The sequence below is a fragment of the Mandrillus leucophaeus genome, unplaced genomic scaffold (assembly GCF_000951045.1).
Source record: "Mandrillus leucophaeus isolate KB7577 unplaced genomic scaffold, Mleu.le_1.0 Scaffold72, whole genome shotgun sequence".
Taxonomy (NCBI): domain Eukaryota; kingdom Metazoa; phylum Chordata; class Mammalia; order Primates; family Cercopithecidae; genus Mandrillus; species Mandrillus leucophaeus.
This window is the reverse complement of record NW_012107808.1, coordinates 2,576,450-2,595,844: the sequence shown is the minus strand read 5'-3', so window position 1 is coordinate 2,595,844 and position 19,395 is coordinate 2,576,450. Positions and strand designations below refer to the sequence as shown.

Sequence of the window (19,395 nt, the reverse complement as noted above, 5' to 3'; positions counted from 1 at the left end):
GGTGATTACCAGGCATTGTTCTAGGAGCAAAGTATACAGCTATGAACAAAAAGAGACAAGGGTCTCATACTTACCGTTCATCCTGTAATTCCTGTTTCTTTTGCTGTAATTCTTTACCAAGTTTGGTCTTTTCTTCACATTCTTCTTTAAGCTCCCTAACTTGTGTTTTATAAAGGGTCTAAATAGCAAAATAAATAAAATGTATATCATCATCAGGAATATTGCTTCACATTCAAAAGTTATCCAGACAAAAAGGAGAACGAACACATACATATATCTTCTTACTGTTAAGTCCCTGAGCAAATGAATAGTTTAATGAACTTTCCTATTTCTAGTCATCAATTAACTAATACAAATTCAGCTAATAATTAAGAAGCATGATTTTCAACTGGATATCATAGTGATATTTCTCATTTAATAGCACAGATAGGTAAAATGAGTAAGGAGGGAAGGAAAAACATTAAGAATTAGACAAAAAATGTTGTTAGGTTAAATCAATAAAACAGGAGTTTCTACTTCATATTTCTAAAACTGATCTCAAAAAAGCACAACTATTAAAAATGATAATTTTATTATAATTTTATTTCTTGCCTTATGAAAATATTTTCTTCCTGAAAACAATGCTGTTAATCAGCTTCATCAGGTATGTTATGTGCTTAGAATTATTTTTCTAGCAATAATAAATTTCTCTTAAACTATCTATATTCTTTTGCCCAGCTGCTCTTTTTATATGAGTTGTATGGTATAAATAAAACATCCCATCCAAAACTGTTTGCTATTTGCAAATTAATGCGTCTGGAACTTACTGAGAAATACTGTTCTGCTTCGAGCTGATCCTGGAGCTCCTTCATTTGCCCATCTGCATCCTGACGTTCTCTGTGAGGACAATAAATCAAAGGTTTAACTAATTTACACACATTTTAAAGGAGCAGCTCTCAAGGTATGATCTGGGGGAAGCCCTGGGAGTCTCTGAGGTTCTTCCACAGAACCCATGAGGTCAAATCATTTTCATAACACTGAGCACCATGGCTTTTTTAAAAGTCTCATTCTCTCGTTATGTACCATATGTACTTTTCCTGAGGCCACATGACTTGTAATTATGTCATTCTGATGGTCAAAAAAATATGTGTTTGTGTGTTCCTGTGTTTTAAAGTTTTCTCAGTTTTAATTTCTAACACAATACAAATAATTAGATATAACAAACGAAAACACAAACTCATTTGGAACCCTTGATAATAATAATAATAATTATTATTATTTTTTGAGACGGAGTCTCGCTCTGTCGCCCAGGCTGGAGGGCAGTGGCGCCATCTCGGCTCACTGCAAGTTCCGCCTCCTGGGTTCATGCCATTCGCCTGCCTCAGCCTCCCGAGTAGCTGGGATTACAGGTGCCCACCACTTCGGCCGGCGTAATTTTTTGTATTCTTTGTAGAGATGGGGTTTCAATGTGTTAGCCAGGATGGTTTCGATCTCCGGACCTTGTGATCTGCCCTCCTCAGTCTCCCAAAGTGCTGGGATTACAGGCGTGAGCCACTGCGGCCAGCAGAACCCTTGATAATTTTTAAGAGTTAAAGGGGTTCTGAGACCAGTGTTATACTAAATCAACATTGAATCACACATTCACAGACAGATATTATGATCAGCCATTTATGCCAACCAAGTGTAAGAATCCAAAGAGCACCTCAAATCTGGTGATCTTAGTGGGGAGTGAAGAATGCCTGGCAGGGGGCTTCTGGGGAGGTGAGAAGTGCTGGCTTTAGATCTAAACATGGATGGTGGCTGCACAGATTTGCATACTTTGTAAAAATTCACTCAGCTCCACACTTAGTATTTGTGTACTTTTTCTGTATTATGTTAATCTTCAATAAAGGAATAAAATAATAAATAAAATAAAAGCAAGCCCAACAACCCATTTAAGAAGCTAGGTTGAAATGGTACATTAAATACTGGCCTTATTTTAAAAACATAAAAATTATAGTTATCCCAAACCAAAACTAAGGAGGAATAAAGTTGGAGAACAATACAATTTGTATCATATAATTTAAAAACAAGCAAAAAACAAAATAAAATGTACAGAAAACTCAACCTCATATATATTTGTTCAGAAATATGGATAAAGGCACAGAAAACAGTCTGGAAGGAGAAATAACAAACTGTTGACATGTTACCTCTGGAGAGAGGAAAATGTCTGCATTCATGAAGGAGAGCTTCTACTGCTTTATCTTTTTTTTTTTTTTTAAATACAGTCTTGAGTATTTTACAATGGGAAGCTATATGAATACCACTTGGGTATTTAAAAAATCTACAATGCAGGAAGACTCAGAGGTAGCACGTGATTTAACCCCAGTCTCTCCAGTTCGTATACTGCTTAGAAGGTTTATCCTCATTCCCATTTAACATAATTTGCTCACTTTGCTTACTCACTGGCTCTTAAACTTGCCGGTAAAAAAGGAAGTTATAACTCAATGTCACCTAACTGTGTCATTTCTGTATTTTATTGTTGATAAGTATACTGTTGAGAATTCATGATTCTTATTTCTCCATGAGGCAAAGATGTGAGAGATGCTATTTAACAAATATATGAAAGGTCAAGTTTCAAAACTGTCCAATCATTGTCAGCTAAGCCCACTTGTAGCAAACCACGGTATATTTTCTTCTTCAAGAGCTGATATCTTTCATTTATATGTAACTTTTAAAACCTAATATTTATTAGGTATTTAAGAAAAGTAATTTTCAGAAAGTATTATTTCAGAAAGCAACCATGTAATAGGCACGTGGTTACAAATGAGGAGTACAGAACAGCAGGAAGAAATTACGGGAAGTAGAAGTCTCCTCATGCCACACCTCTCCACCCCTACTAATCCTGTTCCCCTAGAAGAAATAACTGTTTCATTTCTGTGTTGTCTTTTGGTGGTTACCTCCACATCTCAGTTATTTCTTGACATAAGTTTTAGATATTATTTGCCAATTCCCTGTTGTCAGACTTGAATTTAGCTCTCTTGTCTTTCCCAACCTCTCCCCACCTCCCAATAGTTGTATCACTCATCTAAGTGGTATAATGAACCCCCCATTTCCCTCTTAGAGCAACCACAAACTACAATCTCCCCAGTTTATTAGATGAGAACTCTAACACTCCCACCCTGTCTTTGTTTTTGAAATTTCATGAGAATATATCTAGATGTAGATCCTTTTTCACTTATTTGCTGAGTCCCTTCAGTCTAAAGACATTTCTCCTTCGGCTATGGGAAATTCTTCTCTATTATTTCTTTAATTTCCTCCTCTTGGTTTTTCGTTCTTGCTGGAATTCTTATTTGCTGGGTGCTAGATTTCCTAGAACAGTCCCTCTGTGCCTTACCTATCTATGTCTTTCAAACCTTCCATGTCATTTCTTCTTTTGTTCTACATTTTAGGAAATTTCTTTGACTTTTCTTCGAACCCTTCCAACAAATTTATATTGGCAGTAATCACTCATCTTCAAGAGCTCTTTCCTATTCTGGCTGTTTCTTTTACATTGTATCTGGTTCTCAATTAATGAAAGTAGCATCTCCTGAAATCTTTGATCAATACTAATTACCAGTAGCTTTTTACAGTGCTTTTGTTTTTCCAGAACTTTTAGCAGTTCTCTTCTACTCCTTGATACATGTTTCCTCCGGGGGCACTTTTCCTCTTTCATTATCATCATCTTCCTCTTTCAGATTGCAGGCTTTCCTCAAATGCTTAATGATACTTGGTTATTTATTTTCAAAGGAGGCGAGAAAAACTTTATGTATGTAGGAGTTTTCTCACTGGCAAGCTTCAGTTTAAGATGAGAGGCTTTAAAAGCCAGCATTAAGCAAGGGGACCCCTAAATGCCAGAGTGAGAAAGGCTTTTCACCCCATATTAGCTGTTCTAATTACCCCAGAGGTTGTACCCAATTACTCCGTAGAGAAGAATGCTCTGATAAAAACCCTAGTGGTGGGAGGTACCTGGCTGCAGACATATCTGCAAGGGTATGATCAGCAGATTATGTATGTATGATATGTATGTATGTATGTATGACAGAGTATGATCAGCAGATTAGTTCATTTACTGTCACAGCTTACTGCAGGCCTTACTTGCTCTGAATACTTTTTTTCCATCTATATCCCACTTCATATATACCCCAGGCCTTATATATACTCCTTTCTTCTTTTGTTCTACTTCATCAGTCACAAGGCTTCCATTTAACTGCCATCTCATTTGCTAGAGAACTTTCTTGCCCTCCAACCCATTCTCTTTCTTACTTATTGTGGGTTTATACATTTTAAAAATTCCTTTACTAGAGTTTTTTTGGAATCTTACAAGAAAGAAGAGATATATATGTTGGCCATTTAAAAAAGAAGCCAACATAGCACTTCATATGTAAATTCCCATTGCATGTATTTTTTTTTTAATCTTGCATTCAATTACTTATGTACCTGCCTTATCTTCCTCACTGAATAACTAATGATAAAACGCTAGTAAGCTTCTCATGGGTAGGAAATGTATTTGGTTAATCTTTCTATCTTTCATAGTAACTACTACAATGCCTTACATCTAAGAGGGATTTAAACATTCATACAACATTTATTGAGGATGTAGTATATGTAAAACCTTAATCAAGGATTGGGGGCCGGGCACAGTGGCTCACACCTGTAATTCCAGCACTTTGGGAGGCAGAGCCAGGCAGATCACCTGTGTCAGGAGTTCAAGACCACCCTGTCCAACATGGTGAAACCCTCTCTCTACTAAAAATACAAAAATTAGCGAGGCATAGTGGCGGGCACCTGTAATCCCAGCTACTTGTGAGGCTGAGGCAGAATTGCTTGAACCTAGGAAGGGAAGGTTGCAGTGAGCTGAGACCATGCCACTGCACTCCAACTTATGCAACAAGAGCGAAATTCCGTATCAAAAAAAAAAAAGGACTGGGGAGAACAAAATATAAATAAATGATTTTTGCCCTTCAATTTTAACCCTACGAACACTTCCTCTATAACCCTATTAGGTGGCTAAGATAGAAAACATGGATGTCTTTGGTGGGGAGAGGTAAGGAAAAGAGGGATTAAGAAACAACAGAACGCTATTCACTTACAAGGAAAATAAGAGGCATACACACTAGGTATAAACAAAGCATTATTAGAAGTGGGAAGGAAACACAACCTAGATGATTAACTAGCTCTTACATTTGCATAAACGCTAATGTTAGAATAAAAAGCGGGCCTGAAATGAGAGAGAAAAATAAAGCTAATATACAGGAAAAAAAAAAAAAAAAACAATGAAAACGATGTCTGATTATTGTTCCAATTTCTAGTTCCAATTTTAAAAGTTTAAATCTCATGAAGTTGAAGGTCTAGGCTTACCCTGGCAATAAACAGATAAGCCAAAAAAAAAAAAAAAAAGTCTACTTGAATATTTTGAGCATCCTTTCTTAGACAGTATCAATCTTACTGACCTATCACCAGGTATGCATAAGGCAGACAATTACAATGAGGATAAATTAGTAGTAGCTGTAGTAGTTGTAACAGTAATAGATCTAGCAGTAATAGTCCCTAACACTTCTCATATGATGCATGCTTTAAATAAACCATTGCTTTCCTTTAGAAGATCCCTAACAAGGAAGCGATTACTGCTCCCTTTCACAAGTGTGATAAAAGGCTTAGAGAAATTAAATCATTTGCCCAGTGTTGGTTAGGTGGTAAGTAACAGAACCAATATTCACAACTCTGTCTAGATCCAAAGCCTTTGTTCTTTCCACTCTATCACACTGTCTTTCATCAAACAACTAGGATCCAATGTGACCTCTGGTCATGATTAGGAAGAAGTAGTTCACCTACTAACAGAATAAATGGGACAAATTTTAATAGTATATCTACTATATATTTAAATTTATGTTTTTTAGAGTTGAGTTCCTGTTATGCTGCCCAGGATGGCATGTAGTGGCTATTCACAGGCATGATCACAGCGCAATCTCACTTCACCTCAAGTGATTCTCCTGCCTCAGCCACCCAAGTAGCTGGGACTACAGATGTGCACCACCGTGCCTATAATATTTTTAGTATTTTAACAATATGTTTTCCACTTTATAAGTAAATCAAGTAGAGCACTAGAGTATATCCTACGACACAATTAAAAATTTACATGCTGTTTATTTAACAGTCAAACATTTCCAAGTCTAAGAAACTAAGGAAACAAACAACAGGCACACGGACAATAAGCTTGAGAAAGAGCCCTGAGGAGGAATCTAAAAGCATGGTGTGAAAATCCCAGGTATTTTCTTCTGCCTCATCACTAACACTTCCTCTATCATCACATTGTAATTAGGCAGCAGTGGTAAAAACTGTTGGGGAAACAAATATAATCTTGAAGAACAACAGTGACACTCAACACATTACTTATACAGAAAGAAAGAGAAAACGTGGTCAAGAAAGTAAAATGCTCAAAAGAAAATCCACAGATACACCAAAATTAACATATACACGGATAATTCTGCATATTAAAACATCTCAATCAATTAACTTACTTTCGAAGTTCAGCATTTTGTTTTTCCAAGTTCATTTTCATTTCCATGAGATGGTTATTTTCTTGCTTTAACTGCTTTTCTGACATTTTCAGTGTGTTAACCTGTTGTGTTTGCATCTTCAGGTCATTTTGTGTAAGGCAGCGCTTCTGAGTTTCTTGCTCTATTTTTAACGTCAGGTTCCTAACCTAAGAAATAAATTGTGTACTTGGTATATAAGTAAATTATTTCTATTTTTTTTAATCAATGAAGTTGGTATAAAATATGGTGATGTAAAACAGATTTTTTTACCTTTAGGTAGCTAATTCATTTCATACTAAAATTTTTTTTGTCTTTCTAATAATATTATAATTGCATTTTTAAAATAAATCAGGTAAATATAACTTTAAAAATGTTGAAATTATGATTCCTTTAGTACAGCATCAAAATTTAGTTAAACCAACAAGTTGTAGACTATTATAAGAAAAACTTTAAAATTATGAAACCATCACTAGACCTTTGTGAATAAACTTATTAATTCATTAGTACACTTAATACTTACATCCTCATTCAGCACATCTTTCTGTTTAAGGAGCTCATTTATTTTCTGCTGTGACTGTTTGAGGTCACAGTCTAATATAGAACATCTTTTCTCAGCTTCTAGCAATAGGTTCTCCACTTTCTGTTTTAAAGTTCTTTCCTCCAAGAGCTTCTTCTCCATTTCTAGTATAATAAAAATGGACATAATCATAAATTTACATATAAAAGAAGCATTTCAAATATATGACAGTGCTAATAAAAATTACAATGATGCTGCCTTATATTTGTATTGATTTTCAATTTAATATTTTAATAAATTTAAAAATAAAAGCACATTAAATATATGACACCATACTAACGAAAATTATAATAAATGATGCTGTCTTATACTCTATTAATTTTCTTTTTTTCTTTTCTCTTTTTTTTTTTTTTGAGACAGAGTCTCACTCTGTTGCCCAGGCCGGAGTGCAGTGACACAAACTCAGTTCTTCATAACCTCCTGGATTCAAGCAATTCTCGTGCCTCAATCTCCAAACATAACTCGGGTTTACAGGCATGCACCACCACACCTGGCTAAGTTTTGTATTTTTAGTAGAGACAGGGTTTCCCCATGTTGGCCAGGCTGGTCTCAAACTCCTGACGTCATGCAATCCACCCACCTCGCCACCCAAAGTGTTGGAATTACAGGCGTGAACCACTGCGCCTGGCCTTAATTTTCAATTTAATATTTTCACTACTACTCTCAATATATTTGAAATGTCAAGAATTTCATACTTGAAAATTAGGAGTTTCATTCACAGAGCATAAAAATGTATCACACTCTGCAACATTACATCTATTCTAATGGAAGTAAGATAGTTCTGCCTTTATTTATATTCTACAAGATGCTTACATCTTTAAATAAAGGTTTCTTGTATTTTACTGCTATTCTGTGTGTCTCAGTGTTACTATATTTACCTTAAAACAATTCAGGTAGATTCCATGATCTCCATAGGACTTTCCATATTAACACATTATCACGCAGATGTTGAAAATTATGTTTTACGGAGGTGGTAAAGGGCAGGACTCTGGAACCAAATTTTCTGAGCTTAAACCCTGGGTCTAACGCTGTTGGACTGGGCAAGTGATTCACCTCTCTGCACCACTGTTTCCTTATCTCTAGAATAGGGATAACAGCACCTACCTTCCTAGGGAGGTTGTGAAGATTTAATACATGTGTACCACTTAAATGCTGCCTGGCATATGGCAAGCACTTGGTAAGTGCTTATTATTTACGCAGAATTTTTAATGACCTAAGGAAACGCTCACAATGTTTCTTTGCTCTTTTAAAAAGCAAAATGGTATAGAAAACAGAGAAAATTTACAAAATAGTATCCTACTCATAGGATTATGAGTAATCTTTGCTTTTTTCTTTTTATACTTTCCTGTATTTTCTAAATTACTTACAATAAACTTTTAATCTATTTTACTTATCAGAAGGCAAAGTGCCAAGTGATTTCAGTGTTAAATGTAAGTCATCACAGTTAGAGTATTATCTTGATATACTGGTTAGTACTTCAGTTCGCATTCAATTAAGGCTCTTCTGCTTTTTCATAACTAATGCTCAACATCTAATTATCATCTATTATAAAGTTATATTAGATAACAAACCTATGAATATTTAGTGTTTAATGAATGGTCTTCAAAAGTGCAGAAAAATGAAACATTCCCCATGTAGTTAGCATTTCTAAACACTTTACATGGTTTACTGCACTTGATTTTCACAACAAGGTAACAATACTATAATTTTCCCTTTACAGGAAACAAGGCACAGAAAGTTTAAATAACTAGACAAGGTCACATAGCCAGTAATTATTCGGTAAGCCATGTTCTTAATCCAAGGAGCCAATGACATGCAACAGGAGGACTAAAGACTTTAGCCTCACATTTGAATACCATTTATAATATTTAACAGTTTTGTGTACTCATGTGTAAAATATGGAAGTCATCATGTATCTTACATTAGCGTTTTAACAGTTTAAAAAAATGGTAGTTAATACTGAATTGGTTCGTTTTTATCAGTTCAGAGAATAACCACTAAACAAATGTCCTCATTAAAAAAAAAAATCACCATAACGTAGGCATAATGTAGAATAGAAAGAGGCATTACTGCAATAATGAAACTACTCTTTTTTTTTTTTTTTTTTTGAGATGGGGTCTTGCTCTGTTACTGAGGCTGGAGTGCAGTGATGCAATCATGGCTCACTGCAGCCTTGAACTCCTGGGCTCAAGCAATGTTCCCACATCAGTCCCCCAAGTAGCTGGGACTATAAGCGCACGCGACTACATCCAGCTAATTTTTCTATTTCTTGTAGAGATAGGGTCTTGCTATGCTAGCCAGGCTGGTCTCGAACTCCTGGGCTCAAGAGATCCTCCCATCCTGGCCTCCCAAAGTGCTAGGATTACAGATGTGAGCCACCATGCCTAGCCTGATATATTCTTTATCTTGTTTTGAGCAGCAGTTATGTGAGCATATCACAAAACATAAAAAATGTTTACATTTTATTATTGCATGTAAATTATACCTCAATGAAAATAATTAAACTCTGTCTTCTAGGCCACAGACAAGGAAACTTTCTCCCTTACAATTAGATTTTTCTAAATAAAGTACTCATTTCTTTCTTATCATCCTGATTTAGTGCCTTAAACTACACTGATTTTTACTAAGAAAATCTACCATTTTAATTACATGCAATAATAAAAAGGCTATTTTTTTCTAAGTGATTTACTCATAAATGTTATGCTTCAGTATGAAAATAAATTTCTGTTCAAGAGTTTTAAGCCTTTCACAAGAATAGCTTAAAGTACTGATTTTCTTTGGAATTTCAGAGTCATTATAAACAGTCAGTTTGGAAAAGAAAAAATTATCCTAAGACAATTCCAGGATAAAGGCTAGTTTATGGGAAGGTTAACTTTGTTATCTATTAGTATTATATGGCTTTGACCAAATCTGACTAGTATCTTCATCACATTAGAGATCAAAATACTCAGTGAACTTATATTCTAGTTAGACCAGCTATTATTTTTAAATCCTTACCTTGCATAAACTGGCAAGAATTTTATAATACAAAACTCTTGTAAGAATTACCTGTATCAATAGTAACAGGTATACAGCATGTGAAGTTCAGACATACCTTCTTACTACTGATATACAGAGTGGTACAGATATTGCCAGGTATATAATATTGAGAAATATTAATTTATCTCTTATCTAAAAATCTCTGATCTAAAATATTATTTTTGATCATGTAATTTTGTGTTTGGGTCTTACTATCTTAGAAATGATTACTGTAATGATACAAAGGAAAAATAATATAATATCTATGTAAAGCTTCCCTAATAGCTTTTTCCCCTCCAATTCCCAATATTTGACAACGGAATATAAACAAATATGTTTCAAAACCAAAAAGCTGAACACAGAATCAATTCTTAGGAAGATGCTGCTGGAAAACCCTCTTTAAAAATGCATACCTTTCATGGCTTCTGATTTGGCTTCTTCGATGGACTCATAGATCTTATTTTTATCTGCTAGTCGTGCCTTTGTGGCCTTATGTTCAGCTTCTTCTTGTTCTAGGCTCTGCTGTATAACTTTTAGTTGGTATGTCATATCTATTTCCATGTTGCTTTTTTCCTGTTAAATATTCAAAATGCAGCCATCAACAAAAAAGAGACTAGCTCACAACTTCAAAAGCTTTCTAATTTTTTTTTTTTTTTTTTTTTGAGACAGAGTCTTGCTCTATTACCCAGGCTGAAGGGCAGTGGTTTGATGATGGCTCATTGCAAGTGCAACCTCCCCAGGCTCAATCGATCCTCCTACCTCAGCCTCCAAAGTAGCTGGGACTATAGACGTTTGTCACCACTCGTGGCTATTTTATTTTATTTTTTAATGTAGAGACAAGGTCTCACTAAACACTGCCTATCCTACACTGATCTTGAACTCCTGGGCTCAAGTGATCCTCCCGACTCAGCCTCCCACAGTGCTGAGATTATAGGTGTGGGCCACGGTGCTCAACCTTAAATCATTTTTTAACAGGCTTAATACAAATGTTCAGTATTTTCCCTCCCATCTTCACTCAAACCTCTTAGAATAGTAATCTATATACTCTACTTCTCTACTTCCCACTGCACCCAACAGTCTACGCCACCACTCTGCTGTTCCAAGATCTGTATCAAGATCACTTAATCTCAACAAAAAGACCAATGCCATTCTCAATATCAAATTCTAAAGACCTTTTTCAATCTTATCTCATCTGAACTCACTGCCACCCTTAAAACCATCCCTTGGCATTGCCGACCTTGTACTTAGTTGGTTCTCTCCATTCTGCTTGCATCCTTCCTGTTGCTTCTGAGGCTTTCCCAGTTGTCCCTTAAATGTTGGTGATCTAAGCCTCAATGCTACCCCTATTTTCTATATATTCCCCAAAGGTTTTCTAATTCTTTTATTTCTATAGTTCATATCATGAATATGATAAAGGGTTTTTTCCAAATAAAACCTTTCATACAAAAAATGATTTCTCAAACCACATAATCCACCAACAGAGTTATCTACTCTGTCCTAAAAAAAAAAAAAAAAAAAAAATAAAAAAAAAAAAAAAATTAGCTGGGTGTGGTGGATTACAGGCGTGAGCCACCGCGCATGGGTCCAATCTTACCCTCTGAAAATTATTTTGCCTCTTCTTCTAAAAAAAAAAAAAAAAAAAATCACTACTTTACACAGTCTCTTCCCAGATGGGCTATTTCACTCACATGATTTCAGCTACTAACATACCAATGACTCAAATATTTCTAACTTCTACTACTATAGCCTACTGCAGTGCAGACATTCTAATTTGGCTTTCCCATAGGTACCCTCAAACTTAAGAGGACTAAAGTGGGTTTATCACTGTCTCTTCTAAATGAGCCATTTTTCCTTTATTCTTTATTAATAGCATCACTATATACCTGGTCACAACCTACAAATCTGAGACTCATCTTTGACTGCTATTCATGTGCCATATCTAATCAACTACTAAGTGCTGCCAAATATTCCTCTTCCAAATATTTCTGAGTCTTTCAATTTTTCCAACCTTTTAATGGCTACACGAAGTCTCCCATTATTCCTTATCTGCATTACTGAAAAAGTCTACTGACTGGTCTCTCTGCCTCTAGTCTTGTTCTCCTCAAATCTTTTCTCCACACAGTACACAGTGATCTATCTTTAATGTACCTCTAATAAGATCATCCAATTTAAAGCCCCTAAGTGGCTAGCCCATTACTATATTCAAAATTTCTTAATAGAGTATTTGCTATCTTGCACGACCTACCTCATGCGGAGCTCTGTAGCCTCACTCTGACCACTGAATTCCTCATGTCCTTACATAACAACCACATTGTGATCTTCAGGCCAATCTAACCTGATGTCTTTTTCTTTTTTAAGCTTCACTGGAACATAGCCACAGCCATTCCTTTATGAATCACAGCAGGGCTGAACAGTTGCAAGAGACCATATAACCCACAAAAGCTAAAATATTTACTATCTTGACTTTAAACAATTAAAGTTTGCTGACCCCCCACTCTATACTCCAGAAATACTGAACAGCTTTTATGTAAATAAACAAACAATGCCTTTCTTATTTTCCATCCTCTATGTCTTTGCTCATGCTGTTCTTCCTAACTTGGACTGTGCCTCTGCCCTTATCAACCTTTCCTGCTGTCAGGTTAGGGATGCATCCCATACGCCCAATACATATGCCCTGTCCATAAGTCTTATCATTCTGTTTCTCATACTGCATTAGAATTATCTTTGTGCTTTATTATTACTTTCAAACTTACCTATTCAACTGTGACATTATTCAAGGCAAGAACTGCATCCTGATATTTCTACCACATATAACACACTGAGTATTTAGTTGAGTAAATAAATAAGTGAATGAAAATAAAACGCTAACTGCATAGACTCTAGAAATCATCCCTTTCTTAAGAGTATTTTAAAGGAAAAACTTTTAAATGCCAAAAGTCACGGTGACTTTATATATATCATTTTTAAGGCATGTTATGAGTTAAAATTTGAGTTTTCCTTGAGTTCCTACAGAGATCCTCATTATCTACACTCCAGGATAGGTCCCCTTCCTTTGTGAGCAGCCAGCATGCTGAGGGCTGCTTGTATAGCGTTATGGTAAGCCTGCAGATACATCTCTTATCTACATATCAAGTCCAAATGGAAAGGAATCCATGAGCATGTGGAAATACTACAGTTAGTGACTTCCCTTAGTTTAGAATAACTTTTCTAGCCTGAAAGTCTACAGTCAATTTTCTTATGCAAAAATACAAATCATGTTTTACCTTTTCCAAATCAGTAAATCTCTCCTGCAGTTGTCTCTTCTCCAGTTCTACTTTCGCTATTAAGATTTTGCCGTTCTTTAAATCTTCTTCTAGGCCAGATATTCTACCTAAAAATTTCAACGTTTTTAAAAACATTAAACACACAAAGTATATACATTCAATTAAGAATAAAAAGTTTGCAAGCCACCTTCTATTTTGGAGCTGTTATTTGCGAGCAGGAGTTTTATACTTGTTGGTGTTGTGCTTTACAGTTAATTCAAATGGAATCCAATCTACTACCTGAACCAGTTTAATACTTAAAATCATACTATTTGAAATTAAATCTTTTGTTCATAAAATTTTGTGTCAATGTATTTCTAATATTCTAACTTTACATAAGAGTAGTATACTCAGAAATGTCCTACTCCAGCACACTATCCATCATCTAAAGTTATTTTAAAAATAAGAATCATCAGAATTAATTCAAGTGCAACCACGACTTCAATACCTTGTAAATCATTAATTATCTCTGATCCATGGGTTCGATCCCTCCTTTCAGATTCTAGTGCTGACTGAAGATTGATAAATTCCTTTTCAAGTTTTAACTTGGCAGTCTCCAGCAGGCAGTTTTTATCTTGTAGATCTCTATTGTTAGATTCTAGCTGCTGAATCTGTTTTGAACTTTCTGCCTGGGTTTTCCTTAACCGGGCTGCAGTATCAGATTCTGTTCGCAGTAAAGCATTGGTTTCATCCAGCTGTTATTCCATTCAAAACCAAACAACAAACAAACAAACACAAATGTATGTAATGAAAATAAGTCAATCTATTCCCCTATTAGAAACTATTTAAAATGAACAAAAACCTAAAAATATTTTCCAAATGATTTCTAAAATTAGAGGTAAAGGCCTTTTGCAACACTTAAATTAAAACTAATGTTACTGCATGGTTATAAATAAAACCCAATATCTTTACTACAAATTGAGATCCACCTACTTGTCTCTGGAGTTGATTCACTTTCTCAGTGGATATTTGAGAGTTTTGATTTCTTTTTTTCAAATCTTCAAGTTGATCTTTTAAGCTGTTAACTACGATAAAAAGCATTTCAGTGGCAAGCTTAACATAACACACATACACACACTTAATATTTTTCTTGATAATTAATATTCTACAATACAAACCATCATTTTCCAAATTTCGTTTCTTGTCTGCTTCATGATCAGCTTTCCTCTGATATTCTGCATTTTTGTGCTGAAGAAGCGCCTTTTCTCTTTCTAACTGTCTTAATGCTGATTCCACACTTTTCCTTAAGGTAATCTGAAATAATGCTTAAAGTTATTATCGAAAAAGTATGTATAAAAATAAAATCAAAACAAAAAATACTTGTTATTCCAAACAGATAAAAAAGATCTCAAAAAGGCTATCACTTTTTTGTTAAAACTGTAATAATGCTTTCCATGATTGTAAACTAGCACACCACTCTTAAATCATAAAGACCATAAATATTTTGTTTACTATTCAAACTTCATGTAACTTTCCATGACTACTGAACTATTATTATTTAATACTTTGGCCTAAAATGTTATGAATAGCATTTTTTCCCTTGAAATATCTATACATACTAAATTAACTCAAGTTTGCAAACACATAACAGAATGAACCCTATTTATAACATGATTTCCCTATAATTTAGTTCTATCCACCAATACTACAAGGTGGGTTTCAAGGCATGTATTACTATGGTACTAAGAGAGCTCCTTAGGTAAGTCCAGACATCAAAGATGTTTACTAACGAAAATGTTAATAAAAAAGTGGGGCAACATTACCTCCTCTTCTAGCTCCTTTGCTGTTTTTTCTAGGCGAGTATTAACAGATCTAAAGAATTTCAAAACGAAACAGTAAATAACTTCTAATTTACAATAAAACATAGTCTATAAATTTAAAAGTAATTATATAATTACTAGGTAGCTCTTTTTTTTTTTTTTTTTGAGAGGAAGTCTTGCTCTGTCACCCAGGCTAGAATGCAGTGGCGCAATCTCGGCTCACTACAATCTCTGCCTCCCAGGTTCAAGCGCCTGTCCTGCCTCAGCCTCCCAAAGTGTTGGGACTACAGGTGTGAGCCACTGTGCCCGGCCTGAGCTCTCCATTTCTTTCTTTTATTTTGAGACAGAGTCTCATGCTGTCGCCCCAGCTGGAGTGCAGTGGTGCGATCTCAGCTCACTGCAACCTCCACCTCTCACGTTCAAGCGACTGCCCTGCCTCAGCCTCCCAAGTAGCTCCCTTGCCTTCCCAAAGTGTTGGGATTACAGGCATTAGTCACTGCGCCAGGCCGTAGCTCTCCATTTCTTTCTTCTCTTTTTTTTGAGATGGAGTCTCGCTTTGTCATCCAGGCTGGAGTGCAGTGGCATGATCTCGGCTCACTGCAACCTCTGCCTCCCGGGTTCAAGCAATTCTCTGCCTTGGCCTCCCAAGTAGCTGGGATTACAGGGGCCCGCCACCACGCCCAGCTAATTTTTGTATTTTTAGTAGAGACGGGATTTCACCATCTTGGCCAGGCTGGTCTTGAACTGACCTCGTGATCCACCCACCTTGGCTGCTCTCCTTTTTTCAGTAAATGTTTAAACTTAAATTTTATAAAGTAATAATTATCTACAAAACATACTTGCACTTCTGTTCCAGTTCCTCTTTGGCTTGTATCTCACTGCTAAGATGTTCTTCTAATGTATACAGTTTTTTCTGAATCTGTCAAAAAACAAGAAACTGTAATTACGTATTTTGGTCATATTTAAAGATGGGAGGCTTAAAGAAAATGATAAACTTATTTTGTCTTCCATTAAACATAATGTCCTATATAATGGTACAGTATTTGTATCTTCTTAAGGTGACTTATATATGACAAAGGAAAAAATTTCCCATCTCTTGCTTTACACATGTATGTATGAACACACTTAGGTAACCATGCATAAGAAGCTCTAACTTTGGCAGAATTGTTCTATGACAGAAAGTTTCAAATTCATTATAAAGAATACCACCTCTGATATCTTCTGCTGCTTTTCTATGAATTATTTGCTTGAAAATATTGTCATTATTTGTGCTAGTCAGATAAAAATGAACACATCTAAAACAAATATTCAACTGAATATGCTCAAAAATATATTACTGTGGAAAATAAGAATATAAGCTCTTCTTTTATATCTTCCTACGTAATGCTGGTAATATTACTGTGGAGTAATCAATAACTTTCGAAAATGATAGCTAATTAATTACAAGCCATCTCCTCAGCGGTGTTTCCTAGCCATGTAAGTCTTTAAACAAGCTAAAATTACCGAAACTATTAAATAATCCATTTCTGGAACATTATTTACTTTTTAAAGGATTTAACATTTTGAGCTCCTGTGGTGCCTTTGGTAAAACATCACGTACTTTACAAATATTGTCTTGTTAATATTAACAACAATCCTACAAAGATGGTAGCATTGTATCTATTTGATAAAGAAAATGAAATTCAAAAAAGGTAAATAACCAGGCCAAGATAGCATAGCTAATAAGTGGCAGTGCCAAAAATCAATGCAGTTCTATTAGACTCCCATGGCAATGTTCTTTCCAATATTCCTTCTAGTGATCAGGTTCTCCATGGTTTTAAACACTGCATCTATCTTAAGCAAAACTCTATTTTCCCTTAATAAAAATATACAGGCTAACGAACTAGTCAAGTTTAATTGCTTTTGGCTACTACTGCATTACAATAATTTGAGCATACCAGTTATTACATGTTAATCAGAAATTCTTGCTGCCAGTTATATGCCCTTGATAAACAAAAACAAAATTACATAATATATATTTTAAACAGATCCACAGAACAATAATAAAAGAGATACTTGGTAGAAAAAAGGTTGTGAACTTCTCTCTTGGGTAATGTAGTACTCCAAAATGCTAGGTAGGATATGACTATATTTAAACATTGCGAGAGTGATGAGTTTTTCTCAGTTTTTCAATATATCTGACAACATCAACATACCTCTTGACTTTCCTATTTAAAACAAAACAGAAAACACATTAGAATATTTAAATGCTGGTTATATTCTGTAAAATTCCTAAAACACAAACCATAACAAAATTATCCAACCTAATGCTTTAGTTTTCATAAGTTTGAAGAAAAAATGTTTAGCATCATCATTTATGTGTATGTGTGTATACATGTATGATTTAGCTTTGCATTCATTTATAGATTATAGAAGTCAATTTTCTAAATGTTATTATAGTTGTTTACAAACTTATTCTATCACTTTTGGCACTCAACTAAGACTAAAGCCATGTAAAAGTCATCTTTGTACTAGCCACCATGTCTTGAATAATGACACTATTCGCATAAATCAATCATTGCAATGCTATGTTAAACTGTATTACACAAGGAACGCCATCTCATGATTTTAAAAGAAGCATCAAATTAGCTTTTTAAAAACATGGGTATTACTAAAATATTTAAACATGCAACTAAAATAACTACAGGAGTAAAAATTTATACATACTTCATTTTTCCTTGATTGTATTGAATCATTTTCTCTACAAGATGGAGAGTCACTTAATAATCTATATGGAAGGGGGGAGAAAATAAATTATTTTACATTTCATCTTAATCCATGTGCTATTTTATTCAAGTTATTCTCAGACTTAAATGTCAAACACAGATTTCTCTCTTTTCACTTCAACACATTATTTATAAATGAAGCCATATTTTTCCCTCAAGACATCTGTATCATTTCCAATAACTTAAAATACTAGGGCCAGGCGTTGTGGTTCACACCTGTAATCCCAGCACTTTGGGAGGGCAAGGCGGGCAGATCATCTGAGGTCAGGAGTTCGAGACCAGTGTGACAAACATGGTGAAACTTTATCTCTACTAAAAATAAAAAATAAAAAAATAAAAAAAAATACAAAAATTAGCCAGGCATGGTGGCGGACAGCTGTAGTACCAGCTACTCGGGAGGCTGAGGCATGATAATCACTGGAACCCGGGAGGTGGAGGTTGCAATAAGCCAAGATCGCACTACTGCACTCCAGCCTGGGCGATGAAGTGAGACTCCATCTCACTCACTCAATCAATCAAACGCTAAACTTTTCTTGCCTTTCCCTCTTATGGGATAACTAGTCTTTAATTTTGTTTGCACCAGACTCACTAAATGAAACTATACTTCCCATCTCTTCATCTTACTATCTCACTTTTCTTTCTTGTTTCAATCTGTCACCCAGGCTGGAATACAGTGGTACAATAATAGCCCCCTGCAGCCTCGAACTCCTAGGCTCAAGTAATCCTCCTGCCTCAGCATCCCAAGTAGCTAGGAGTACAGGCGCATGCCACTACACCTGGCTAATTTTTAAATTTTTTGCGGAGAAAGAGTCTTGCTGTATTGCCCAGGCTGGTCTTGAACTCCTGGCCTCAAGTGATCCGCTCACCTCAGCCTCCCAAAGTGCTGGGATTACAGGCATGAGCCGCCTGTAATAGTTACAGTTTCTATAACTATTTAATTCTTCTACACCATCTTCTCGAAAAAGACCTCTCTCCTTTTTAAGGATAACATGTCTTTATCTCCAGGTCTTAAATATATAAATCATCACTTCTATTTTACTATCAATTTCTCTCAACTGGGTTCTTCCCTACTGCCTACACCATGCTTGTGTTTTTCCTGGCACTGATACCCTCATTTTGGTCAGCATGACAATAGTTTTTAGGGTGACCAACTCATCCTGGTTTGCCTGGATTTTTCCTGGTTTTGGCATGAAAGTGCCATGCCACATCCTAGGAAAACCCTCAGTCCTGGGCAAATTGCAATGGTTGGTTATTCTGATCATTACATACTACACACACGGATATACTACAAGTTTGTCAAAAATATGTTTCTCAAATATTCAGTGGCTTCCCGATGCCAGGCGGTCAAAAGCCCCTTAGCAGAGCACACAACAATCATCTGCTGATTATTCTTCCCCAAAACTCATTCTTTTTTTTTTTTTTGAGACGGAGTCTCGC

The 19,395-nt window shown here is 35.4% G+C and overlaps 1 protein-coding gene across 1 annotated transcript in view; it reads right to left on the bottom strand.

Moving 5' to 3' along the window:
* ROCK2 (Rho-associated, coiled-coil containing protein kinase 2) overlaps positions 1 to 19,395 on the bottom strand; it is a 167,997-nt gene that overhangs the window by 22,082 nt on the left and 126,520 nt on the right. The window contains exons 10-22 of the mRNA XM_011965282.1: positions 17,900 to 17,960; positions 17,389 to 17,400; positions 16,033 to 16,112; positions 15,197 to 15,245; positions 14,552 to 14,687; positions 14,367 to 14,458; positions 13,882 to 14,128; positions 13,395 to 13,501; positions 10,545 to 10,704; positions 7,057 to 7,217; positions 6,519 to 6,703; positions 807 to 876; positions 75 to 178 (exon numbers count right to left, since the gene is read on the bottom strand). Of these exons, the coding sequence (XP_011820672.1) occupies positions 75 to 178; positions 807 to 876; positions 6,519 to 6,703; positions 7,057 to 7,217; positions 10,545 to 10,704; positions 13,395 to 13,501; positions 13,882 to 14,128; positions 14,367 to 14,458; positions 14,552 to 14,687; positions 15,197 to 15,245; positions 16,033 to 16,112; positions 17,389 to 17,400; positions 17,900 to 17,960 (1,464 nt within the window). The remainder of the gene's footprint in view (positions 1 to 74; positions 179 to 806; positions 877 to 6,518; positions 6,704 to 7,056; positions 7,218 to 10,544; positions 10,705 to 13,394; positions 13,502 to 13,881; positions 14,129 to 14,366; positions 14,459 to 14,551; positions 14,688 to 15,196; positions 15,246 to 16,032; positions 16,113 to 17,388; positions 17,401 to 17,899; positions 17,961 to 19,395) is intronic.